Raw genomic sequence first — 26846 nt, forward strand, 5'->3', positions numbered from 1 at the left:
GGGAGGGGCAAAAAGGGTGGTATGAATACATCAAAATAAGTAAACCTGAGCACCTGCCATGGCTAGCAAAACCTGAAAACAGGATATAGGATGACCACTGAAGAGATGGAGGTGGGGGGAGGGGGGCGGAGGGAGGGGACAATTTTGTTAACCATTTTACTGCTGTGGGCACGTACACACATCCTGCTACACCATTCCCAAGGTGTTGTGGATGTGTATATGCACACTGCTTGGATTTTTGTGTAGGACTATGGTCATCTGACTGTGTCCTAAGCAGCCGATTTCTCACAACTACGGATGAGATACTTCCATATCACGATGAATAAAGAAGTTTCGAGTCTTTATCATACAACATATTATCCATTTTCCTCATTGCATGCCATCTTTGGAAAAAAGAAGAAGAAGAAGAAGAAGAAGAAGAAGAAGAAGAAGAAGAAAACTCGTTTTGATATCTTGAATAATTTATGAGATATGACAATTGTTATGTCAGCATGATGTGTAAGGATGTGAATGGGTGCATCACACATGACCACCTTTGGGATATAAAACCCAATAACTTCAGAACAATATGAAATATCCTTCTGCTCTCAATCTTAAACAAAATTTTGATATCTAATCTAAATTTCATTCACTGCAACGTTTGAGCTAAAATCAACCACGCACAAAGTTCAAACAATGCATTTTTACCTCTGAACATTCTTTAAAATTTTGTGCTTTAATATGAGCATAAATCAAATTTTTTCACCTAATAGTTTTTGAAAGATTGGATAAGTATTTCATATCGCCTGGAACAGCATCTCTCAGCACAGACAATGTTTTACTTAATTTGATGCAGCGCAGTGCTATATATGATGGATAACGAGAAGAAATTCAGTTCTTTATTGAATGAAGAGATCAGACTAAGAGACGCAAAATCAATTTTTTTCACCTCACAGTCTTCAAAAACTCGGATGATAAGTATTTCATATCAGCCAGAACACCGTCTCTCACTGCAGGCACCAGCATTTGGCGAGTAGTAAAGCCATAACAAAAGCCGCCTCAGCACAGTATGTAGAGAGCATGTTTGTTGTAGTGAAAGGGTTAAATTCGCTTAGTTTTGGGATGGGATAACACTCACTTCTTCAAATAGGAGGAGGAGGAGGAGGAGGAGGAGGAGGAGGAGATGTAGTATATATTTTGGACCAGTGTGGACTGAAACAGTGTGTTAAAGTAAGAGTTTCAGAAATCCCACAATTTTGAACAAGGCAGCATCCAAAACTTTCAATAAATGCTGTACACAGCCAATCAGTCACAACCGAGTGGGCTGTACACATTATTCACTGAAAGTTTCAGAAGTGGTTAATTTTTCAGTCTAAATTATTATTTCATATTGAGCAAGGACGGTGAAGGCATATTAGCAAGATTTTCTAAAATAAGATAGTCAGTATTTTTTTAAAAGACAGTAATTTTCAAATAGTTACAACTGTTCAATGCAGATCAGGTAAAAGCTGTCAAATGTATCACTGAAACTCAATATGTCATCACTGACTATAACAAGCACTGCAACAAATGTTGCTAATGGCAACAGGAAACACAACAGCTGCTTGGACTACCCCCAGTTGTGTTTTTGAAGTTGCAGTATGGCTACAGTATGGCTCTTATTCACAGTATCACATTACAGAGACTGGTGAGGGGAATATTACGGTCCGAAGTAGGAGCCATTTTTACTTAGCAAATCTCGGTTATAAATGAGCATGGCTGAGGTACTTGCTAGTTCATCTCTAGAATTTTACTGAACTAGACAATGTCGGAACTTTCTTGTGTTTTTCAGTAATTATATTCCTGTATTCAAGTCTCATAGTGGCAAAGTCTTTCAGTGCCTTAAGGTAAAGAAGCGGATACAATGTTTGTGTATCCAGTTTGCCCAAAGTTACCACTTGGGATATATGACCATGAATTTTCAACTGTGTTGGCAAACAGATGTTTTATTCTGAACTGCATGTGAGCCAAATTACTAGCATCAGTAAACACATTCTCAGAATATCAAACATGGAAAATCCAGGATGGAATGTAACAACATTATGAAAAGCTCCCCATATAGGGGAGATGCTGAGTCACAGATAGGCACAACAAAACGACTGTTCCAAATAAAGCTTTTGGCCCCTTAAGGCCTTTGTCAAAAATAGATCACGCACACGGAGCATTCGTGCGTACGCGCACGCGCACACACACACACACACACACACACACACACACGCGCGCGCGCGCGCGCGCGCGCGGCGACACACACACACACACACACACACACACACACACACACACACACACACACACACACACTCTGCAGTCTAAGGCAACTGTAGCAACACACTCAAAATACAATATTTATATTGAAAATCATTCACCCTTGAACTACTTCCCCCTCATATTTGGAAGTTGGGACTATTTGCTCCCAACAAGTAGCACTACATGAGAATACCTGTGAGAATGACCATTTCAAATCTAGTTCACTGATATACATTACAAGCTGTTGGTTCTTCAGTTGGCAACCTACAGTGTTCTGTTAAATTCACAAAGAGACAGATGGGTTGGTCTTTCCTTGGCTTCAGAAGCCCCAACTACCTGCATAGCTCCTCCTCCTCCTCCTCCACCACCACCACCACCACCACCACCACCACCACCACCACCAGTTCCAACTCCAACACATGCTATGAACCTTTAAAATTGAGTAATAGGGCAACTGGTTCATATAAAGATGGTGTGGTTGTTAAGGGAGAGAGGGACTGTACATATATGCAGTTCCAAAACGTTGTTGAAAGCAACTCATATACGCATAGCGCATTACTTTGCTTGTACTGTGTGTCACACAGAAATTGGTTTAACCCTGTACTTATACCATCTTCTGGACAAACAGGACAAGATGAGATACTCCTGATTGAGAGTTGATATAAATTCAAAACATGAAGGCCACTCGGTCAGTTTATTTTAGGCTTGTTAGTATTGCTACGTGCACCAATTTCTTTGTGTCATTTTATGTAAAAAGTCATCAGCAATGCTGGCCAAAGACTTCTACGTCTACACCTGCATCTACATACATACTCCGCAATCCACCATACGGTGCGGGGCGGAGGGTACCTCGTACCACAACTAGCATCTTCTCTCCCTGTTCCATTCCCAAACAGAACGAGGGAAAAATGACTACCTATATGCCTCTATATGAGCCCTAATCTCTCTTACCTTATCTTTGTGGTCTTTCCACGAAATGTAAGTTGGCGGCAGTAAAATTATACTGCAGGCGGCCTCAAATGCTGGTTCTCTAAATTTCCTCAGTAGCAATTCATGAAAAGAACGCCTCCTTTCCTCTAGAGACTCTCACCCGAGTTCCTGAAGCATTTCCGTAACACTCGCGTAATGATCAAACCTACCACTAACAAAACTAGCAGCCCGCCTCTGAATTGCTTCTATGTCCTCCCTCAATCCAACCTGATAGGGATCCCAAACACTCAAACAGTACTCAAGAAAAGGTCGTATTAGTATTTTATAAGCGGTCTCCTTTACAGATGAACCACATCTTCCCAAAATTCTACCAATGAACCAAAGACGACTATCTGCCTTCCCCACAACTGCCATTACATGCTTGTCCCACTTCATATCATTCTGCAATGTTACGCCCAAATATTTAATCGACGTGACTGTGTCAAGCACTACACTACTAATGGAGTATTCAAACATTACAGGATTCTCCTTCCTATTCATCTGCATTAATTTACATTTATCTATATTTAGAGTTAGCTGCCATCCTTTAAGCCAATCACAGATCCTGTCCAAGTCATCTTGTATCCTCCTACAGTCACTCAATGACGACACCTTCCCGTACATCACAGCATCATCAGCAAACAGCCGCACATTGCTATCCACCCTATCCAAAAGATCATTTATGTAGATAGAAAACAACAGCGGACCTACCACACTTCCCTGGGGCACTCCAGATGATACCCTCACCTCCGATGAACACTCATCATCGAGGACAACGTACTGGGTTCTATTACTTAAGAAGTCTTCGAGCCACTCACATACTTGGGAACCAATCCCATATGCTCGTACCTTAGTTAGGAGTCTGCATTGGGGCACCGAGTCAAACGCATTCCGCAAGTCAAGGAATATGGCATCCATCTGATACCCTTCAACCATGGTTCGCAAGATATCATGTGAAAAAAGGGCGAGTTGCGTTTCGCACGAGCGATGCTTTCTAAAGCCGTGCTCATGCATGGACAGCAACTTCTCTGTCTCAAGGATTAATTATATTCAAACTGAGAATATGTTCGAGAATCCTGCTATAAGAAGCCACCTTCATTCTGCCAACGACCTTATCAAAAAGAGCAGAGAGGCAGACAGAGTTTCAGGTGAACCTCTTCACATGAGGTGGAAAACTACCACTAAAAGGTGGAAGAAGCAACAATGATCAACACACAAAGATGCAGATGGCAATGGAAACTGCTACATTAAAGACACCGATGTGTATACACAGGACACATGGCTTGTAACTGAAAAGCAGTCATCATTTTGTCACAGATTAAAGATTCCACAGTCTGATACTCTGTAATTAATGTTTCAGCAAATCGAGTGGAAGTGGCTAACTGCCATCCAATCTTAAGTCTTTCTCGAGCACCATATGTTTGCTGTCTTGTCTGTTTTGTAACTATGTGCAGTGCCTTGTGAAGCATGGCTGGCAGTGCACCGGCAGCACTGATCCCCACCACTGCAATGTGTCAATCACAAAGTAGCTTTAATCAGAGTGTGGTCCCCATTCGGATATCTAGGAGAGGACTGCCAAGGGGGAAGTAACCATGAGAAAACTGAACAAACAATGAAAAAATAACATTCTACGAGTTGGAGCACGGAATGTCAGAAGTTTGAACATGATAGGGAAAATAGGTAATCTGAAAAGGGAAACAAAAATGCTCAATCTAGATAACCGGGGGTCAGTGAAATGAAATGGAAAGAAGTAAAAGATTTCTGGTCAGACAACTGTAGGGTAATATAAAGCAGCAGAAAGTGGTGTGTCAGGATTAGGTTTTGTTAGAATAAATATGTAGGTAGAAAGCAAATAACAGTGAACAGTTCATTGACAAGGCCAAATATCAGAACTGACAGCAAACCAGCACCAAAAACAATTGTTCTCACATACACTGATCAGTCAGAACAATATGACTACCTACCTAATAGCAGGTATGTCCATCTTTGGCATGGATAACAGCGGCAATGTGTCATGGCATGGAAGTGACAATGTGTCACCTAATTCCTATAAATTTGGGTGAAGGGGTGATAAGTTCTGATGTCATGCTCAGTTCCATGATTTCCTCCCAGCCTGCAAAATGTTGTCAACTCTGACTATCAATTCTTCGTTTGAAGTGAATCTTTGTCCATCTAGAAAAATTTTCAGTTTTGGGAAGACATGGAAGTCTGACGGAGCCATGTCAGGTGAATAAGGTAGGTGTGGCAACAATTCATACCTTAGTTCATGTAATTTTGCCATGGCGACGGCACGTGTGCACAGTCTTGATGGAAGATTACTTTCTTCCGTGCTAAACATGGCATTTTTTTTTGCGTATCTTTTGTTGCAATTTGTCCAGGAGGTTAGCTTAATATTCTCCAGTAATTGTTTGTCCAGTATGGAGATAATCTACAAACAGAATCTCCATTGCATCCCAGAACACAGATACTAAGCCCTTTCCCGCCGAAGGAACTGTCTTTGCTTTCTTTGGTGGTGGAGAATCAGCATGTTTCCACTGCTTTGACTGTTGTTTTGTCTCTGGGGTATAGTAGTGCACCCAAGTTTCATCTGTGGTCACAAACCGGAGCAACAAATCTTGTTTCTTTCTCCTAAAATGGGTCAAACATTGTTCCGATATGTCCATTGTCGTGTGTTCTTGATCCAGTGTCAAGAGTCACGGCACCCATCTTGCGGATAATTTCTTCATTTCTAATACTTCAGTTAAAATGTGATATACCCTTTCAATTGGTGATCCTCAATAACCATTTTTTGTACTTTTGCAATGATTTCTGAAGTAGTGACACGTCTTGGCCGACCACTGTGGGGATCATCATCTAAACTCACCCGACCAAATTTAAATTCATTTGTCCACCTGGAAACAGTTGAATATGAAGGAGCAGAGTACCCCAGTGTATTCTGGAAATCGGCATAAATGTCCCATGCTTTCGTATCTTTCTTTACGAAGTACTTAATCACTGCTTGAATCTCGATATTTTCCATCTTCGCAAATCACTACGCAGGAACAACAACAGAGCCACATCACCACCACAGCTCTCTTCCAAGAGCACTGACATGGTATGTGTTTACAGGCAACAGTCCCATGAATATCATGTGAACAACTCACTGCACTAACGCTGACTTCGCATGGTGATTCCGAGAACTTTTCAAACCAACCTCATACTATGTCCAGTATTAAAGTCTGGTGTTAGTTCCACCACGGTTAACCTGTCCTTTTTTATCAGTCTGCCCAGTCTACGATGTCCAACTAATGTAATGAAGGATGGCCACCCAACCACAAGAAGTCTAGAAGCGCTTTTACCTTGGTTTCGACATGTGTTCACAACACTCACCACAGCACTCCTTGAACACCCGACAAGTCGTGCAGTTTTCGAAATGTTTGTGTCCAGCCTGCCCTCAGTCAAACTCAGGTAGATTGTGTGACTCCCTTATTCTACACATGGACAGTACTGTCAATGATACTGCATTCACTATGCGGTTGTCTGATAGCATTCATTCCTCACCAGGTGACACTGTTTGGAAAGGTTTATATTGATAGTACGTCGGTGGTCATTATGTTCCAGCTGATCAGAGAGAGAGAGAGAGAGAGAGAGAGAGAGAGAGAGAGAGATGGACATTAAACAGGTAAATCAGTATATAAAGTTAATATTAGATGATAATCTAAAATAACCGTGGGGGACTGGGTGATGGTAAGGGAAGGAATAGAAGAGCAAGTTACGGAAGAATATCGGCTTTATAGTAGGAATGGGATAGGAGAAAGACTAATCGAGTTCTGCAATAAATCTGAACTAATAATAGTGAATAGAAAGACTAATAACTGAGTTCTGCAATACATTTGAACTAATAATAGTGAATATACTGTTCAAAAATCACAAGAAGGCACAGTATACTTGGGAAAGATCCAGAGACATGAGACGATCACAGTGGGATTACATCATTGTCAGACAGATTACGAAATCGTATACTGGATTGAAAGGCATACCAAGGAGCAGATATGGACTCAGATCATAATTTAGTTATGATGAAGAGTAGATTAACGTTTAAGAGAACTGTCTGTAAGAATTACTGTGGAAAAAAGTGGGATATTAAAGTAGTGAGGAATGATGCAATTGAACGATGAAAGAATGAAGTACAAAAATGTTCATGGAAAGGTAGGACTACAATACCATAAACCACTTAGGAATCAAATAAACAGCATGCGCAAGGAAGCCATGCCAAAATGGCTGCAGGAATAATGTGAAGAAATGGTTGTCAGAAGGACTGATTATGCATACACAATGATCTAAACAACTGTTGGTGAAATTAAAAGCAAGGGTGTCAATGTTGAGAGTGCAATGTGAATTCCACTGTTTTATGCAGAGGAGTGAGCAGACGGGGGAAAAGTAGATTTAAGGCCTCTATGAGGGTGAGAACTCGTCTGATTATGTAATTGAAGATGAAATGGGAGACAATATGGAAAAAAACAGGGGATCCAGTAGTAGAATAACAGTTTAACTGAGGTTTGGAACACTTGTGATAAAATAAGCAGAATTTCTAAACTCATTATGGGATGTTGCAACCAAACAACTGTTCAAGTTGGTGTTTAGGATCTATAAGACAGGAGACATAGCATCAGACTTTCAGAAAAATATCATCATTATCAGGAGCATGGAGAGCTGCATCAAACCAGTCTCAGGACTGACGACCACATCATCATCATCATCATCATCATCATCCAAGCAACTGTGAAGAGTGTATGATCTGATAAATATGAGAACTGTTGCACAATTAGCTTAACAGATCATCTTACAAGTTGCTGACAAGAATAATTTACAGAAGAATGGAAAAGAAACTGAGGACTTGTCAGATGAGAATCAGTTTGCTTTTGGAAAGGTGGAGGTACCAGGGAGGTACTTCTGACTTTGCTCTTGATACTGGAAGCAGGACTTTACATAAACAAAGACACTTTCAAGGATTTATCTGTAAAGAGAAAGCATTCAGCAATGCAAGACGATGCAAGATGTTCAAAATTAAACAAAAATTGGGAGTTTTATTATTATTGTACACATCAATTATGAAACAAAACTGTTTAACATATTTAATAGAAACAACACACATGTGCAACAATTTACACTACATAAACATTCGATGACCCAGACTACGCACAAATGTCAGATGCCTCAATTCAATGCAGCCTCTCGAATGGATGCTTCGTGTTTACTCTTCATGCCACCAGGGAAATGTCTGTTAGGGCATTCATAATATGAGGAGAGCCCAAACCTGAACAGTTGTGTTGTCAATAAGTTCCAAGGTCTGGGATTTCGTGGCTTGATGCTCACTTTTCAATCCAGTATCCTCACATAATACAGGTTTAAAAGTGTGTAAGAAGGGATGTGGTCTTTTGCTCCTATTGTTCATCCTATACATTGAAGAGCAATGACAGAAATAAAAGAAAGGTTCAAGAGTGGGACTAAAATTCAAGAGGAATGCAAGTGAAGAAGAATTACAGGGTCCATTCAATGGCATGAACAGTCTAATGAGCACAGAGCAGGGTCTGAGAGTGAACCAACGGTGCACAAAAGTAATGAGGAATTGCAGAAATGACATTAACAATGAAGCTAACATCAAAACTAGTAATCACAAAGAATATGAAGAGAAGGAATTATTCTACCTTGGAAGCAAAATAGCACATGATGGAAGAAGCAAGGATGACATAAATAGGACATTACTGGCTAAAAAAAGTTTACTAGTAACAAACAGAGGTCTTAGTTTGAGGAAGAAATTACTGAGAATGTATGTTTGGAGCACAGCATTGTATGGTAGTGACTTATGGACTGTGAGAAAACTGGAAAAGAAGAGAATTGAAGAGTTTGACATGTGACAATACGGAATGATGATGTTGAAAATTAGATAGACTGATGAGATAGGAGGTGATGAGATTCTCCACAATATCATTGAGTAAATGAACATATGGAAAAAATTGACAAGGTGAAGGTACACAATGATAGGACATGTACTTCAATGGTACAAGAGGAACCTGTAGGGGGTAAAAACTGTAAGAGAAGACAGAGATTGGATTATATCCAACAAACAATTGAGGACACTGGGTTCAATTGCTACTCTGAGATGAAGAGGTTGGCACAGAAGAGAAATTCGTGGTGGGCAGAATGTAACTAGAGAGAGAACCGACAAGAAAAAACTGTAGTTATATTTACTATTGTTTGAAACACTTACTAAACTAAATTCATCAACAAAGACTGGCCTTGGCCACAGATTGTGTACATGAAACTCTCAACCTGGAACAGATTGTGATAACACCTGGTAGTTTGCAATAATAACACACTGGCAACAAAGAAAACTTCCAGCATGCATTACCTACATCTACATCTACACTCTGCAAACCACCATGAGGTGAATGGCAGAATGTATGTCACATTGTACCAGTTACTAGGGTTTCTTCCAATTCCATTCACGTGGGGAGCATGGGAAGAATGACTGAATGCCTCTATATATGCAGTAATTATTTTAATCTTATCTGCACGATCCCTGTGTGAACAATACTTATGGGGTTGTAGTACATTTCTAGAGTAATCATTTAAAGCGAAAGTGAATGATCACTTGACAATATACTGCTACAGTAGTCACTGAAGGCTTCACGCATTGCTCTCGACAGCCAAATGCATGTCATTCAGCATCTCTATCTATAGCCCTATGCTTTGTTTCACACATATTATGCAGTAATCTCTGTTTCTTTGGAAGTTTCTTTACAGTGACTGTACACCACGAAGGTTCCCAACCATCATGAGCTGTTCTACTGGGTACATATCTATCCAGTGCATGGTCAGCTATTCTTTTAAATTTGGGCCAGAGTTCCTCGACATGCTCCTGTCCTGAGCTGAAAGTGTACATAATATACTTGTTTTAGTTGTCCTTTGTTCTTTGGTAATGATTGTTGCCACAACCGCATCATGGTGACTGCTTCCAGTTTCAATGTGGATATCCTCAAAGAGGCTAGGTCTATTTGTTGCCATTAGATCCAATATATTTCCATCATGAGTGGGGTTTCTAACTACCTGTTCTAGGTAGTTTTCAGAGAAGGCATTTAGTGAAGTTTCACAGGATGTCTATCACATTAACCACTAACAAAACTGTAATTTTCCCAATTAATTGCTGTATGATTAAAGTCTCCTCCAATAATTACACTATGATGAGGAACTTATGTACAAGTGAACTGAAGTTCTCTCTAAATTTTTCAGTTACATCAGGACATGAGTCTGGTGGGCGACTGAAGGATCCAATAATCATTTTATGCCCACCCTGATATTGAGTCTTGCCCAAAACGTCTTGCATGCAGCTTCAATTTCTACCTTGGTGGCTTTGAGGTCTTTGTCCACTGCAATAAATACATCACTTCCATTCTCCACCAACCTATCCTTTTGATATATGTTTAAATTTTCCTCAAAAATCTCACTGCTATCAATATCAAGTTTGAACCAGCTTTCTGTACCTAGTATTATGTGAGCTTCACTGTTTTTCATGAGCTCTTCAAACTGGCACTTTGTTGTGAATGCTTCGGCAATTTACGGCTAGGATTTTAATACTCTCACCTGTGGGAGGCATTTCTTTCAATCTCCCCCTGGACTGGACGGACAGTCACCTAATCTAAAAAAAATAAAAACCCCTTGTGTGCCCCCCCCCCCCCCCCCCCCCCACACAAACGGTCAGCTGCCTGAGAAGCAGCCTCTGAAGTGTAGTGCACACCCGACTCATAAGGGAACCCTGTAGTTCTCAACCCTATGGTGCAAGTCCAGGAAGTTGCAACGTAGCTTGCCACAGAATCTTCGAAGTCTCTGGTTCAGTCCTTCCACCCAACTCTCAAAAAAAAAAAAAAAAAAAAAAAAAAAAAAAAAAAAAAAAAAAAAAAAAGAGGGTTAGGAGAGCAAAGATAGCTTTATCCATTCATCCATCAATTTACAAGCATGTTCATAATACAATAGATGTAAAAGTATTATGGAAGAGATATCTATGATAACTCTCAAGCATACATTTACTGATTTTTAACAGTTGGGCTGGAAAATTGCTTGTCCATACCAAAGTACATGTCAACCAGATAAAAGGATTGGTTCCTTTTAAGTTTCTGGATTACTTAATGAATGCATGCTTATCATTCTTGTCTATGTATCATTTCTATCACAAGAGATTTCATATCCGTCTTTCATAATTTGTTGAGACACTCTTGATCAATGGAATTTCTTAATTCAGTCAATTGTTGGATCAATTGCCTGAATTTAATTTCATATTTTTTATAATTAAATCAATGTATGTATTTAGGAGCACCAGAAATGAAATTAATGACAAACTCAGATTTAAATTTGGTAACCACGTGGCAGACAGTGCAGGAATTCTGCTACCTTGGTAGTAAAATAAGAACCATGTATGCACAGGCAAAGAGGACGTTTCCAGACACAAGAAGGAAATTAGTATTGAACAAAGGCCTTAATTTGTGAAATAAATTCCTGAGAATGTATGTCTAGGGCACAATGCTGTATATAAGTCCGTCTCTAATGACCTCGTTGTCGACGGGACGTTAAACACTAACCACCACCTGTATATAAGTTAATCAATGTGGGATAAGAGAATACAGAGGGAATCAAAGCATTTGATGTGTAGAGTAAGCAAAAGATACTGAAAATGAAGTACACTGGAAAAATAAGAAAAGCGAAAGTTATCTGCAGATATGGTAAGGAAGAAACATGTTGAAAACACTGACAAGAAGAAGAGACATAATGATGCGACATGTATTAAGACATAATGGAATATCTTCCACAGTACGTAAGGGAAGACTGAGATCAGAATATACACAAAAAACAATTGAGGACACTGGGTGAGGGGAGCTATTGAAGAGAATGGGCAAGGGGAGGAAATCGTGGTGGGTAACATCAATGCTATTAAAAGTTTGATCATGTAATGTGTCACAAGTGACAAGGATATTTATATTCTGATGTATAATATTCTCAGTAACCAGGTTTAGCTCACAGAGCCACACAAAAAACAGCTGTTTAAGAGTCCCTATTCAAAAATGTAGGGTTCAGCAAACCACACTTATTTCCACTCCTCAAATGAAGTTATGGTAGTTTTTGAATTCATTATTTTGGACTTGCATGGTTCAATGCAGACATCACTAATTTGAAATAACTAGACACTCCCTAAATCAGATGATCTCCCTATAATTATCTTCTTACATAAACATAAAAATAGAAATGTGTGGTGTTTATTACTTGTAATGATCAGTGAAAATCAAATTGGGAAAATAATTTGCACCTTACACATAGACATCAGAAGAGAAAACAAAATGTTGAATTTCTTTACAAGAGAATACAAACTTCAGATAATCATACCTCATACTGAAGAAGAAAACCATGTAATTGAGTATTACAGAAGGACCCTTGTTACAAATGTCGAAAACTCTCTAAAGTTAATTTAAATGCAAACTTTTAGGGAAACAGTGACTTGACTGCTTAAAGAAATTGTACAAAATGCATCTGGAATATCATACTTTCCATTCTTATGACGCAATCTGATCAGTACATGTCGAAGCTGTTAACTGGTTCTTACCATTTTGTAATGAGTCTCTGTCTATTTGGGTCAGCTTTTTCAGGTGGATCATATTTCTCAAGAGTAGGAAGAATTTTGATGGGAAGGCCAGTCCCTTCGACAGCACCTGCCATGTATTCAACACCTCCCAGCTTCCATTCACCCGCAGTATTGACGAATACGGATGACAAGCAGACATTGTTGTGACGCAAGTTCCCGTCATTATTGAGAAAGCTTAAAGCACGCTGAAAAAGTACAAGGTGCTCACTTTACTCACAAAAGTAACTAAATATGCAATCGTAAATATGAAAAAAAAGATGACAGATTACCAACATTTGATGCATACTTACAGTAATCTGAAATATTCCCCATGACAAGTATAGATCACGTTGATGACCTTCCCTTGAAAGCTGTGCCAAGTGAGTTTCCAGAGGCACAACAAATTCTGTAGCCAAGTACAAAACCTTCTCAGTCTAAAAGCAAAGTTAATACATGAAACAATGAAGAATTACTAGCAGGTAAACAATATATGGACGGATAACATACAGAAATTTCCATAGCATTCAAGATATGTGAATTATTTTCCATATAAATAAAATGCTGCTAAGACAATCTGTACAACAAATCTAAAGATTCCAAAAGATTTCCAGCTGAAACAACACTATTTACAACATACATGAGGTGTGCTCAAAAAATTCCGGAACTTTGTCCATACAATTTTTTCTATGCCTACCTTTTACTTACTGTGCCTGGTCTCCTTTAAAATATTTCCCTCCACAATCGATACACTGCTCCCAATGCCATTTCTACTTCCGGAAGCAGTCTTGGTACACCTCATGCTGGATCATGTGAAGCACTGTGCAATTTTTTTTTTTTTTATCCTATCTACCGTTGCAAATCTTCAGCCTTTCAACTTTGGAAATGAAAAGAAGTACACACCACGAGGCCCAGGTCTTAAATAGTACAATGATTTTGTTTTTTGTGCAATAGTCATGCACCTGACATTGTAATTCTGTCAGAGACAGCAAAGGACTTGGAAGAGCAGTTGAACAGAATGGATAGTGTCTTGAAAGGAGGATATAAGATGAACATCAACAAAAGCAAAATGAGGATAATAGAATGTAGTTGAATTAAGTCGGGTGATGCTGAGGGAATTAGATTAGGAAATGAGACAGTTAAAGTAGTAAAGGAGTTTTGCTATTTGGGGAGCAAAATAACTGATGATGGCCGAAGTAGAGAGGATATAAAATGTAGACTGGCAATGGCGAGGAAAGCATTTCTGAAGAAGAGAAATTTGTTAACATCGAGTGTAGATTTAAGAGTCAGGAAGTCGTTTTTAAAAGTATTTGTATGGAGTGTAGCCATGTATGGAAGTGAAACATGGACGATACATAGTTTGGATAATAAGAGAATAGAAGCTTCTGAAATGTGGTGCTACAGAAGAATGCTGAAGATTAGATGGGTAGATCACATAACTAATGAGGAGGTTCTGAATAGGATTGGGGAGAAGAGAAGTTTGTGGCGCAACTTGACTATAAGAAGGGATCGGTTGGTAGGACATGTTCTGAGGCATCAAGGGATCACCAATTTAGTATTGGAGGGCAGCGTGGAAGGTAAAAATCGTAGAGGGAGACCAAGAGATGAATACACTAAGCATATTCAGAAGGATGTAGGTTGCAGTAGTTACTGGGAGATGAAGAAGCTTGGACAGGATAGAGTAGCATGGAGAGCTGCATCAAACCAGTCTCAGGACTGAAGACCACAACAACAACAACAACAACAACAACAACAAGTCATGCACCAACAGGGGTGAATGTATGGGTGCATTATCGTAAGCCATGAACAGTCTCGCCACATTTCAGGCCATTTCTTTCTCACATTTTCTTGCATGCATAGCAACACATCCCGATAGTACCATTGATTAACAGTTTGTTTCTGTGGCAAGAATTCATGATGAACTAATCCTTCAAAGTCAAAGAAAGCTATCAACATGGCTTTGACATTTGACGTGACCTGCCGAGCTGTTTTTGGTTTTGGTGAACCTTTCCTGACCCACTGCGAAGACTGAACCATGGTCTCAACATCGTAAGCGTAGACCCACTTCTCATCACCATTTATGATCCATTTAAGGAACATCTTGTTCTTATTTGCATGATCCAACGGCTCTTCACAGATTGTGAGGCAAAGGTCTTACTGGTCTTGACTCATGTCACGGGACAAACTTGGTGGCAACACGAAGCATTCCGAGATGATGTGTCAGGATTTCATGACATGATCCAACTGAAATATTACATTCTTCTGCAATCACTTGGACAGTCAGTCTTGAATTGCCACAAACAATTTTGTTGATGTTCAGACATTATCATTGTTGGTAGACGTCAAAAGGTCATCTCTAATTTCCATCCAGCCATTTTTAAAGCATGTTTACCATTTTTAACGCCAAGTACAGCCTAAGCACTCATCACCGTATGCTTTCTGCATCATTTGGTGTGTCTTTGTAAATGTTTTCTTGAGTTTCACACAAAATTTAAATGCAGATGAATTGCTCCTCTAACTCCACCATCATGAAATTCACAAACTGTGTGACAAAATTTTATGCAATACAGAAGTGAACAATAACTAACAAACATACAACAATCAAACTTCCAGCAGTTACAGATTAAATACAGGCATGTGCAGCGATGCTAATTGCATTTTGGTCCAACACACCATTGGCATGAAATTATGAATGTTCTGGAATTCTTTGAACAGACCTCATACAAATATTCCCGGACACAAAGGACCACTAAATTAATGTTTATTTTGAAATTTGGTTCTCACTTTTAGTAAACAAACATTTATTATGCACACAAGTTTTATATGTAGCAATTAGCTAACATACAACAAAATAAGTAGACACAAAGTGAAATTTTAAAGAAAGAGCAAAGACTGTGCATACCACACACTGAATAGTCATGCATTGGCATTTCACATCTTTCAAGAACCCATGCTATTAACCATTGGTGCATTATTCACATCAGAGAGAGTTTCTAAGTACTTATACACATTATGCAGCATTTGTCTGCATTTATGGTCAGTTTACTGTATAAAAGAGATTGTCTGCAAATCATATAGCATCACTTAAAATTTCTTGAAGCTAACATCCCTCTGTAGATGAGAGCACAACCTGCAAAATATCTATGACAGCTACTGATGCTATCCACAATCTTAGCTGATTGTGTTTTTGATATTAGTTAGTACACCTACAATGTTTCCCACATACAGGCCTAATACCACCACAACTTGCAATGATGACACAAGATGGTCCTTTTGGCCCCTTTGTTAACACACTGTTAATGGATGTACTTCAGAACAATGACTTAATAGTCACAGCAATTCCAGTAAATTATATGACTCATTAATCAACAAGAAAACATCAAATTTTGCAATAGAAAAGTGTAAGCATGAATTTCACCTTGTGACAATTTCAAATGCAGGGAGTTAAACTCCTTAGGAGTTATCAAAGAAAGTACAGCTGAGGTCACTAATCAGCTGACAGGACACATCCTAAGGCATCAAGAACATGGTTAATTTAAGTGGCAGCCTGTTGTCATGGGCTAATGTGCTACAGTACACTGTAAATATCATACTTAAATTATGCCATTTCTCTCCGAATGCGAGCCAGAAATCGCATTAAAAGTATGCTTCTCTTTGAATGCATGCTGGTACTCAAATAAAAGGATAAAAAGTTGTTTTGCAGTGCTCTCTCCATGATAACTAGCAATCAGTGTCAAAGTGAGTGTAAAGTAATGTGCAAGGAACATGGCGAATTCTGTAGACGAACTGCTAAAGAGGCTCTTTGCCACTAGATATATGAAGGAAAAAATGAGTAGAAGCTGGTAGACGCCCCTTTCAAGTCCCTAGAACATTTCACCTGAGTGGTCTATGGGAAAATGTAAAATGCTCCCTAAAGATATACACAGAGTATGAACCACAGATCTTGTCGTTGGTGGGAAGGCTTGCGTGCCTCAACAATACAGATAGCCGTACCGTAGGTGCAACCACAACGGATGGGTATCTGTTGAGAGGCCAGACAAACGGTTGGTTCCTGAAGAGGGGCAGCAGCCTTTTCAGTAGTTGCAGGGGCAACAGTCTGGATGATTGATTGATCTGGCCTCCTAACACTAACCAAAACGGCCTTGCTGTTGTGGTACTGCGAACGGCTGAAAGCAAGGGGAAACTACAGCCATAATTTTTCCTGAGGGCATGCAGCTTTACTGTATGGTTAAATGATGATGGCGTCCTCTTGGGTAAAATATTCCGGAGGTAAAATAGTCCCCCATTCGGATCTCCGGGCGGGGACTACTCAGAAGGACGTTGTTATCAGGAGAAAGAAAACTGGCATTCTATGGATCGGAGCGTGGAATGTCAGATCCCTTAGTCGGGCAGGTAGGTTAGAAAATTTAAAAAGGGAAATGGATAGGTTAAAGTTAGATATAGTGGGAATTAGTGAAGTTCGGTGGCAGGAGGAACAAGACTTCTAGTCAGGTGAATACAGGGTTATAAATACAAAATCAAATAGGGGTAATGCAGGAGGAGGTTTAATAATGAATAAAAAAATAGGAGTGCGGGTAAGCTACTACAAACAGCATAGTGAACGTTTTATAGTGGCCAAGATAGACACGAAGCCCATGCCCACTACAGTAGTACAAGTTTATATGCCAACTAGCTCTGCAGATGACGAAGAAATTGAAGAAATGTATGATGAGATAAAAGAAATTATTCAGGTAGTGAAGGGAGACGAAAATTTAATAGTCATGGGTGACTGGAATTCGAGAGTAGGAAAAGGGAAAGAAGGAAACATAGTAGGTGAATATGGATTGGGGGTAAGAAATGAAAGAGGAAGCCGTCTGGTAGAATTTTGCCCAGAGCATAACTTAATAATAGCTAACACTTGGTTCAAGAATCATAAAAGAAGATTGTATACATGGAGGAATCCTGGAGATACTAAAAGGTATCAGATAGATTATATGATGGTAAGACAGAGATTTAGGAACCAGGTTTTAAATTGTAGGACATTTCCAGGGGCAGATGTGGACTCTGACCACAATCTATTGGTTATGAACTGTAGATTAAAACTGAAGAAATTGCAAAAAGGTGGGAATTTAAGGATATGGGACCTGGATAAACTGAGTAAACCAGAGGTTGTACAGAGTTTCAGGGACAGCATAAGGGAACAATTGACAGGAATGGGGGAAAGAAATACAGTAGAAGAAGAATGGGTAGCTCTGAGGGATGAAGTAGTGAAGGAAGCAGAGGATCAAGTAAGTAAAAAGACGAGGGGTAGTAGAAATCCTTGGGTAACAGAATAAATATTGAATTTAATTGATGAAAGGAGAAAATATAAAAATGCAGTAAATGAAGCAGGCAAAAAGGAATACAAACATCTCAAAAATGAGATTGACAGGAAGTGCAAAATGGCTAAGCAGGCAAATCAGTGGCTAAGCAGGCAAATCAGTGTCTTCAATTCCAGACATATATCACAGGTGCCCCACACACTCCCTCTCAGAGGACGAGCATACGCTGGTTTTTGCATGTTTCATTAAGCAAAGAGTCTATCACGATTATTTCGATTGGGTGAAAGCCACAGCCAAAAGAGTCAATTGTAGTGGGCAACAATGTGTCAGTCACAGGGATCTAAAATAACTATTGTGGATTTAACAGCAGGTATAGGACCACATTGTTGCTAGCTACACATCACATCACATCACATCACATCACTATTCCACAACAAGAAGCAGCAATCACCCATACTATCTAAAAGAAACACCCCAGTAGGTGGTGTGGAAGCCAATGCTCCAAACGTCTATCTCTGCTCAATACAGGTCACAGAGCACACAGATCAGCATGGGTGAAAGAACACCTTCAATGGATGCTCAAAGTATTGTAGAAGGTTGCCTCTAATGATAAGTCACAGTGCATGTTGGTACATTCTTACATTCTGACGGCAGAGTAGGTGTATGTAGACAACAAGCGATAATCCATCTTGGAAAAGTTATTCCCATGTGGTGGAACTTCACATGGGATGAAACGGGGTTGTTTCTTAGATGTCTGGCACAGCTCTCATCTGTAGTTACTTAGTTTCGTGTTAGATGGATCATTCTGCACAACAGATAATAATGATGTGAACAAGCCATTTTACATCCATATTGCAAATTTGTGCCTATGGTTGCATTCCGAACATTTCTAAGTGTCCTTAAAAAAAATAAAAAAAAGAATATATATATAATAGAGGGAGACATTCCACGTGGGAAAAATATTTTTTGCCTTTACAAATGTCTGCTTGTGCCTGTATATGTGTGGATGGATATGTGTGGATGGATATGTGTGGATGGATATGTGTGGATGGATATGTGTGGATGGATATGTGTGGATGGATATGTGTGGATGGATATGTGTGTGTATGCGCGCGCGAGTGTATACCTTTCCTTTTTCCTCCTAAGGTAAGTCTTTCCGCTCCCGGGATTGGAATGGCTCCTTACCCTCTCCCTTAAAACCCAAATCCTTTCGTCTTTCCCTCTCCTTCCCTCTTTCCTGACGAGGCAACCGTTGGTTGCGAAAGCTAGAATTTTGTGTGTATGTTTGTGTGTCTATCGACCTGCAAGCGCTTTTGTTTGGTAAGTCTCATCATCTTATATATATAAAGGCAACCTTAATGTGGAGTAACGAACATCATTTTTCCTTCTGGTATAGGAATTATGTATTTCATTGTCCCAATTGAACTGTAGGGAATTATTTACTACAAACTTCATGAGGGAATAAATATACTGTGAAGCAGTAGTCGAAATGCCTAATTTCTTAAATGGAGTCTACAAAAGACGATTATGGGTGAGTGTGCATATTTTTCTTACAGCACTTTTTGTGCAATGAAGACTTTCTTTCTTAAAGATAAGTTACCACAGAACATTATTTCGTATGACATTATTGAATGAAAGCATCGAGGAACCCACGTGTGATTTTGCTCTAGTCACCATATGATACATTCACTGCTTAAAGCACCCTGCAGGCAAAGTACCACCTAATCACTCCCGAATTATGAAATAACATTTTGAGTAGGCCTGGAGGTATGACAGTGCTCGTGTGATTGCCCAAATCAAACATCAAATTCACTGAGTACACTACGATACAGCATTTGTAATTAATCTATCCATTAATTTTGTGTTTTCAAATCCATTCATTTCAAATGCAACTCAATAATCACATAAATGGAAGATAAAGCCCATAACCAACTGAAAAAATAAATATATGATTACATTTAAAGCAGTCTACCAGGTGTACCGGTATGAAAAGAGAGTTTTTTTTTTTTTTTTTTTTTTAAAAATGAAACACTAATTTTGGATTGAAAAGTAAAAACATTTTATTCAAAGTACTGACCATTGCTTTGTATACATTTTGACCACGTTTCTGGCAATTTGTGGACACTACACCAATAGAAATGTTCGTCTTTTGAAGCAAACCAATCATACACCCAATTTTCGACTTCTTCGTAGGAACTGAAGTGTTCCTCAGCCAATGCGTGTCCCATTGATGAAAACAAATGGTAGTCGGAAGCGGCCAAGTCTAGTGGATACGGCGGGTGGGGTAGCAGCTCCCAGCCAAGTGTTTTGATTGTATCCTGAGCCAGTTTTGCTTTGCGTGCAGGTGCATTGTCGTGTAAAAAAATTACTTTGCCATGTCTTGTGGCCCATTCTGGTCTTTTTTCGATCAATACATAGTTTAAATTGATCATTTGTTGTCTGTAGCGATTAGTATTCACAGTTTCACTGGGTTTTAGAAGATCATGATACACCACACCTTCTGATCCCACCAAACACAGAGCATTGTCTTCTTGCCGAATCGATCCGGTTTTGCAGTCAATGTTGATGGTAGTCCCATATTAACACACGATTTTTCCCATTTAGGATTCTTAAAGTAAATCCATTTTTCATCGCCAGTAACAATTCAATGCAAAATTGATTTTCTTTCATGTCTTTGAAGCAAAATTTGACAAATGGTTTTTTGGTTTTCCATCTACCTTTCATGCAATTCATGTGGCACCCATTTTTCACACTTTTGGATCTTTCCCATAGCTTTCAAACGGTCAGAAATTGTTTGTTGTGCAACATTTAGCATTGCTGCCATTTGCTTCTGACTCAAAGTATCATCTTCATCCAATATTGCTTGCAATTCGGCGTTTTCAAACTTTTTTGGTGGTCTTCCACGTTCTTCATTTCTTACATCAAAATCATTATTTCTGAACCATTGAAACCATCTTTTGCATGTTGCTTCTGATAGAGCATGATCACCACATGCCTCAACAAGCTTTCAATGCAACTCTGCAGCACTTTTTTTCAAATGAAAACAAAAAAATAATGCTTTCCGCAAATTATCACTTTCTGGTACAAAATTCGACATTGTTAACATGATGAAAACATACGATGATGTGTTTTCTTCCATGACTTGATGTATACTAAATATCTTTGACAGATGTCATACCAACAAAAAAAAAATATTCAGGCTCGTTCACAACAAATGTTCCCTATCGATACATTTGTATCTTAACGCTCATTTCATACCGGTACACCTGGTATATCATTTCACTCCATTATTTTGAGGTAAAAGTTAATGCAAATACTTACTTCAAGGCTGTCCAAGTATGTCAAGATACTTGGATGACGCAGCGTTTTCAGTCTTTTAACAGCTGCTCTTGCAACATCAAACTGAGTTTCATTACCAGTCCGCAAATCAAAGACAAACACTGAAACATCTTCATTTGTTCCCTGCAAAAAGAAACCTCATAAGAGCTTATACAAAATGATTCCAAAACTAACATGCTTAAGAACACCAGAAAGTACATAAATGCTGATTTATGTGGTAACTCAATGTTAAAACAAAATTTGATCTTTTCATCTTTTTACACATTTTATATTATATGTTGAATGTCAGCTGTCAGTCTCTTTGCATAAGGCACCAATAACCTGCAATTATTCCTGAATTTTGTGACAATCTCCTAATCACATAATCTCTTTGTTGGACAACTTTACTACTATGCTACCTTACAGTATGTGAGATGCTACTTTTACTTGTTGACAATGCCTTCCCATTAACAATGATATACCCAGCTCTGGTTGCTATGAAGCCTACAATCTGACCTCATATCTGTTCACATACGCTTTACGAATACTTATAAAGTGATATGTTCAGTCCTGGAAACTTGTCACTGTGTTATACGGCCTGCTTACTGCACAGTATCCAGGTAACTCCATTGAGTATACATTTTGGCAGCTCCCTTTAAGGGAAAAATGGTCTCTGAAATGGAAATAATCATGATTCTCAATAGGTTGTGTCCACTAGGAGGCAGTAACATTTATCTGTTTCTGTACCACTGATACTTGTAGGACTGTTGAAGGAGTGGGGCAAAGATAGAGGAAACATGGCTGAGCAGTGGAAATAATACCAAGGTAGTGTTGTATGTGTCACATGGTCATTACAACAGAGGCCTGAAGCTGCTAACAGTCTGCAAAGGAAAGGTTGAAGAAGTGTTTGACACAATTTACTAAACAGATTCCCAAGGTTATCAAAGCGAACAGGCTCTAAATGGACTGTAAACGGCACACATTGTTATATTCCTCTAGATACATTTTATTGTAACTGCCTGCTTATCTGTGGTGAGAAAAAATGGCGAGACCCAATACTGACCACTGAATAATGCAACCATACCACATACAGCTCTCTTTAACAGGAAGGAGGTTGCAGCATCTGAACACATGGGCACAAAAGGAGTTTAGAATGGATCTCCCGAATAAAAATTCATCTGTTCAGTGTTAGGAGCTTTAGCTTCTCAACATAGATTCTACACACCTTACAGTTCCACTATAAACAGAAGCCATCCTATTATTCTATATCTACAGTCCTTGAGCAACATTACAATGTATGGTCAATTGGGTACAAGTTATTTCACTCTTCGATTTGTGAATGTGGGTGGGAAGAACCACTCTTGGCAAGCCTCCATACACACTCAAATACACCTGATTGGTTGATTGGATGATTAAAGGCATGAGAACACCAGGTCATCAGTCCCTTTTTCCACAAACAGACTGGTCTACTATACCGTAGATCACAGATAGCCTAACATGTAAAACCCAGGGGAAGAAACCCCAAGATCTACAAAACGTCAATGAAGGTGACATAAGGGACAAAAAGAATAAAAGTGAGACAGAGGTAGAAGACTGGCAAGGTGCCCCAACTAGGGAGAAGACAGAAGCTCGCGAAAGCAGAATGCAATGACAGGAGACACAATTCCCAGTCCACGCCACTTACCAGAGATACCCCACTCAGAAACTGTCTAGGAAAGACTAGCAACACAAATGGGCAAGAGAAGCACAAAGAGACAAAAGATGAACAAGTCTAACAGATGATGCAAGAGGGGAGGAAGAAGAGTACAAGAGCAGGTAAAGTGAGAACTGGGCTGGACCACCAAGCCCAGACAGCTGCAGCCTGGTCTGGGCAGAGGCGGCAACAGTGTGCTCTGTCAACCCCTCAATGGGCTGATAAGGTTAGGTTAAGTGGCCCTCCCTGAAAGAGAGTTGTAAAAGCCCCCTTCACGAATAAAACGTAAAACTAAGCCATCCACTGAGGCATCATCTCTTAGCACCAAGGGTAGCGAGTCAGGGAGATTAAGATCCTGCTGCAGGGCGATTAGGTCTCGAAAGTCCAGCAAAGGGGAACCAGAACAAGAGTGGGGTGGGTCCTCAAGATGGAGGAGATGATCATGAGGCAGACAAGTATGGTCAATGTGAAGCTGGCAGAAGATGGTACAGTCCTTGGGAGAGGCCTGCATGAAGGATCTCCACAGATTCATTGTCTCATTTATCACTTGTAGTTAGTTTGGTGAAGTAAGAGTGGGCCTTTCCGCATTCCAGATTCCTTAAACTTGATTGCATAATACTGATCAGACGTCTGTTTCCGGAATGCTGACCTCAAGAGTTAGTTCATTGGTAGCCAGTTTGGCCAAGCTATTAGTGAGTTCACCCTGGGATCTCAACATGGCTGGGGGTCCAGACACAGGTCATGTAGCATCCACATTGTTCAAGGGCATGACTAACGGATGGTGAGGGTAATACTGGTTGAGAGCTTGCAAACTGCCCAAGGAGTCACTGCAGATGAGAAAGGCCCCAGCAATGCAGGAACAGATATATACTCAAGAGCCTCAGAGATGGCTACCAACTCTGCAGTGAAATTACTTCAGCCATCCAGCAAGGACTGCACTCAGTATGTCCTGTGTGAGAACAGGCAAAACCCACGTGACCAGCAACCATCAAGCCATCAGTATAAATCAATTATGAACAGAGGGATGCACCAAGGATGAAGAAAAATTGGTGATGGATGACTTTGGGAGAAACTGAGTCTTTTGGACCTTGTGATAGGTCAAGAGAAAACTGTGGCCGAGAGATACCCCACAGAGGAACTTGTGAGTGGGTCCAGAGGAGAGATGGAAGAGGAAACAACTGAAGTTCAGAGAAAAGGGATTGGATGCGGACTGGATTCGTAACCTATGATCTGGGTTGCCATTGCGGGAAATGGATTTCCACATTTGGAAGGAGTAGTCAGTAGTTTAGATACTTAGAAGAGCTGTGAATGTCATGGGTAGCAAAATTGCTGTTGGCATCTCATCTGCTGCTGCGCTAGTGTTAGTCCTAGTCAAGAGAAAGGGAAATTTTATCAAAATTCTATGAAGGCGCGATTGGACGATGGAGTCTGGGGCTGCTGGCAGAGTGTGGTAACAGTTGACAGTCATCAGGCCAGGCAATGTAAACATGGCACTCGTGGGCACGGAGCTGTGACGGTGGTATTGCACGCACAATTTGTTTTGAGTGGTGCAACAAGGAGGCAGGAAACCGCAGTGTTGCTTGAAGTTATTGCAATGTACGAGGCAGGGCACTAAGCCAGAGCCAGGAGTGCTATTTGTAAGTGGCTGATGTGTGGGAATATATCCCTGCCATAGTTTCTGTCTCTCTCTGACACTACGTCAGAAGCGAGGGGAAAACCAGTATAAATATATGGGCAATTTTAGCTAGAGAGAGAGTGTGCCAGGACAATCGAGTGTCGGGACGGACCTGTGCTGGCCTATGTTTATAGGGGCCAGTCTGGCAGCAATGTTAGAAGTGTTCGGTATAAACTTGTACTTTGTTTCTATGTACTTGTTCGGGCTTTATTCTGCCCCTGGGGACACAACACCGGGGCGGGATGGAACAGAATAGCAGCCTGGAACTTGGAGATCACATGGTCTGCCTGAAAGAGGGCAGTGACAGCGGTCTGCAGCAGATTCAGGAGGGGCTCGGTTCCACTCTTGTCTACAGGCCACATTCGCTTTCCACCTGACGTACCGGGGTTACGGGCTAGGTGTACGCTGTGGGAGATGCGGCAGCGCCAGAGACAACGGGTGGGTGTTGCCATCCGGCAAGCACCACTAGCGGCAAGTTGCGACACAGCGTTCAGGAGGGCGCGGGTTCGAGTCCGGTCCTGTCCTGGGAGGAGCAGCGGCCCGAAGGACCAGTACATCCACCTTCGTCCCGTGGTTGGACAGAGCAGGCCAAACAGGCGGAGGACGGCGAGGACCAGGGACGGTAGCAGTCTCCGGAATCGTGGGCAGCTACGTGACGCAAGACATGACGCATCAGTGGGCGGCAACCGGGCAAAACGCAGCTGACTTCCAGCTGAGCGGCCTTGATGACAATAGCAGCAGCGTTGGCATACCAGGAGTTGCCGAGCCGACTGGACTTGCTGCGGGCGGCACGCTAACATTCAGCGAATAATGTAAATTAGCTGAATAAAGACATGCTACCGAATACCACTGTATCACTCTGCACTACCCCTCAATGCTCTTGAACTTCCTCGGACTCCTGACGAAATGTGGAGCAGTGGGTTCTGGCTTCAGCTCGGCCGTCTGGAGTCCCAGGTTAGACCACTTGCCCCGCAAAAGTGGTGTCAGAACTGGTGCCGGTTACAATGCTGAACGCCCACATCTTGTGTTGAGCAAGTAGCATTGAGATCTGCCTGTGTAGAGGGGTCGTTGAGGTGGTCGTGCACTTCTTGTTACGTCTTGGCGTTCAGGAGGTGTTTGTCCATACCAGTATAGGGAGGAAAGCAGGACTGTTCACCTGCACACGAGTACGATGTGGACGGGTAAGTGACGTTTGATTTTTTTTTTTTTTTTTGTGTCATTCTTTTGTGTTTTGAAGGGTTAAGTATGAATTAGGATGGACTTGTTAAAGGTATGTTTTGGAAGGCAAGAGGAGCCTGTAGATTTATCTGGATTCAGAGGAAATGGGGCACAGGATAACATAGCGTCTAAGTGATGTAATTTTTGTAACCTGTCAGGCCATGGACTACCATGTACAAAGTGGGTACCAAAGAATTGTTTTATTTGTAAGAGATTTGTTCATTTGGCGAGCAATTGTTCAGAATGTAGATGGGCAATGATTCGCCACAAGAACTAAGTTAAGGAGTAGCTGAGTGAAATAAATGGCAACAGTGGAGCTATAAGGGAAATGGTGGAACCATGGCAAGCAGAGGCTGCAGCAGTGACTACAGCGGCAGTGATTACAGCGGAAGCTGTAGCCACTCTAACAGAGCAAATTCGGGTATTGTCAGAGGCGAGGATAAGTGAAAAAGAAAAATATGAAGAAGAGAGATTTGAAGCATTGTGAGCAGGGGAAGGGACGTTGGTTGAAAGTAAATTACAGGTCATGGAGTGTCATAGACCATTTGACATGGCAATCGTGGCATTGATTAACCCCTTTTTGGGTAAAGCAACAAAGGATGTGTCAGTATTCCTTAATAACATTATCACAATGGCTGAGGCCAATGCGTGGCCGGATGTTGTAATGCTGAGAGTGGCGAAGTTGCACTTGATAGGGGATGCCAAGTTGTACATATTGTACCATGAAACGTTGAGGCTGGGTTACGCCAGAGGTACCAAAAA

General features: G+C 40.6%; 1 protein-coding gene across 1 annotated transcript in view; it reads right to left on the minus strand.

Annotated features, from left to right (window-relative positions):
• The window catches only part of LOC126175208 (N-terminal kinase-like protein), a 119724-nt gene that overhangs the window by 83321 nt on the left and 9557 nt on the right, over positions 1–26846 (minus strand). Inside the window, exons 2-4 of the mRNA XM_049921832.1 lie at positions 21502–21642; positions 13195–13317; positions 12866–13089 (exon numbers count right to left, since the gene is read on the minus strand). Of these exons, the coding sequence (XP_049777789.1) occupies positions 12866–13089; positions 13195–13317; positions 21502–21642 (488 nt within the window). The remainder of the gene's footprint in view (positions 1–12865; positions 13090–13194; positions 13318–21501; positions 21643–26846) is intronic.

Source organism: Schistocerca cancellata, chromosome 1, assembly GCF_023864275.1.
Source record: "Schistocerca cancellata isolate TAMUIC-IGC-003103 chromosome 1, iqSchCanc2.1, whole genome shotgun sequence".
NCBI classification, from domain to species: Eukaryota; Metazoa; Arthropoda; class Insecta; order Orthoptera; family Acrididae; genus Schistocerca; species Schistocerca cancellata.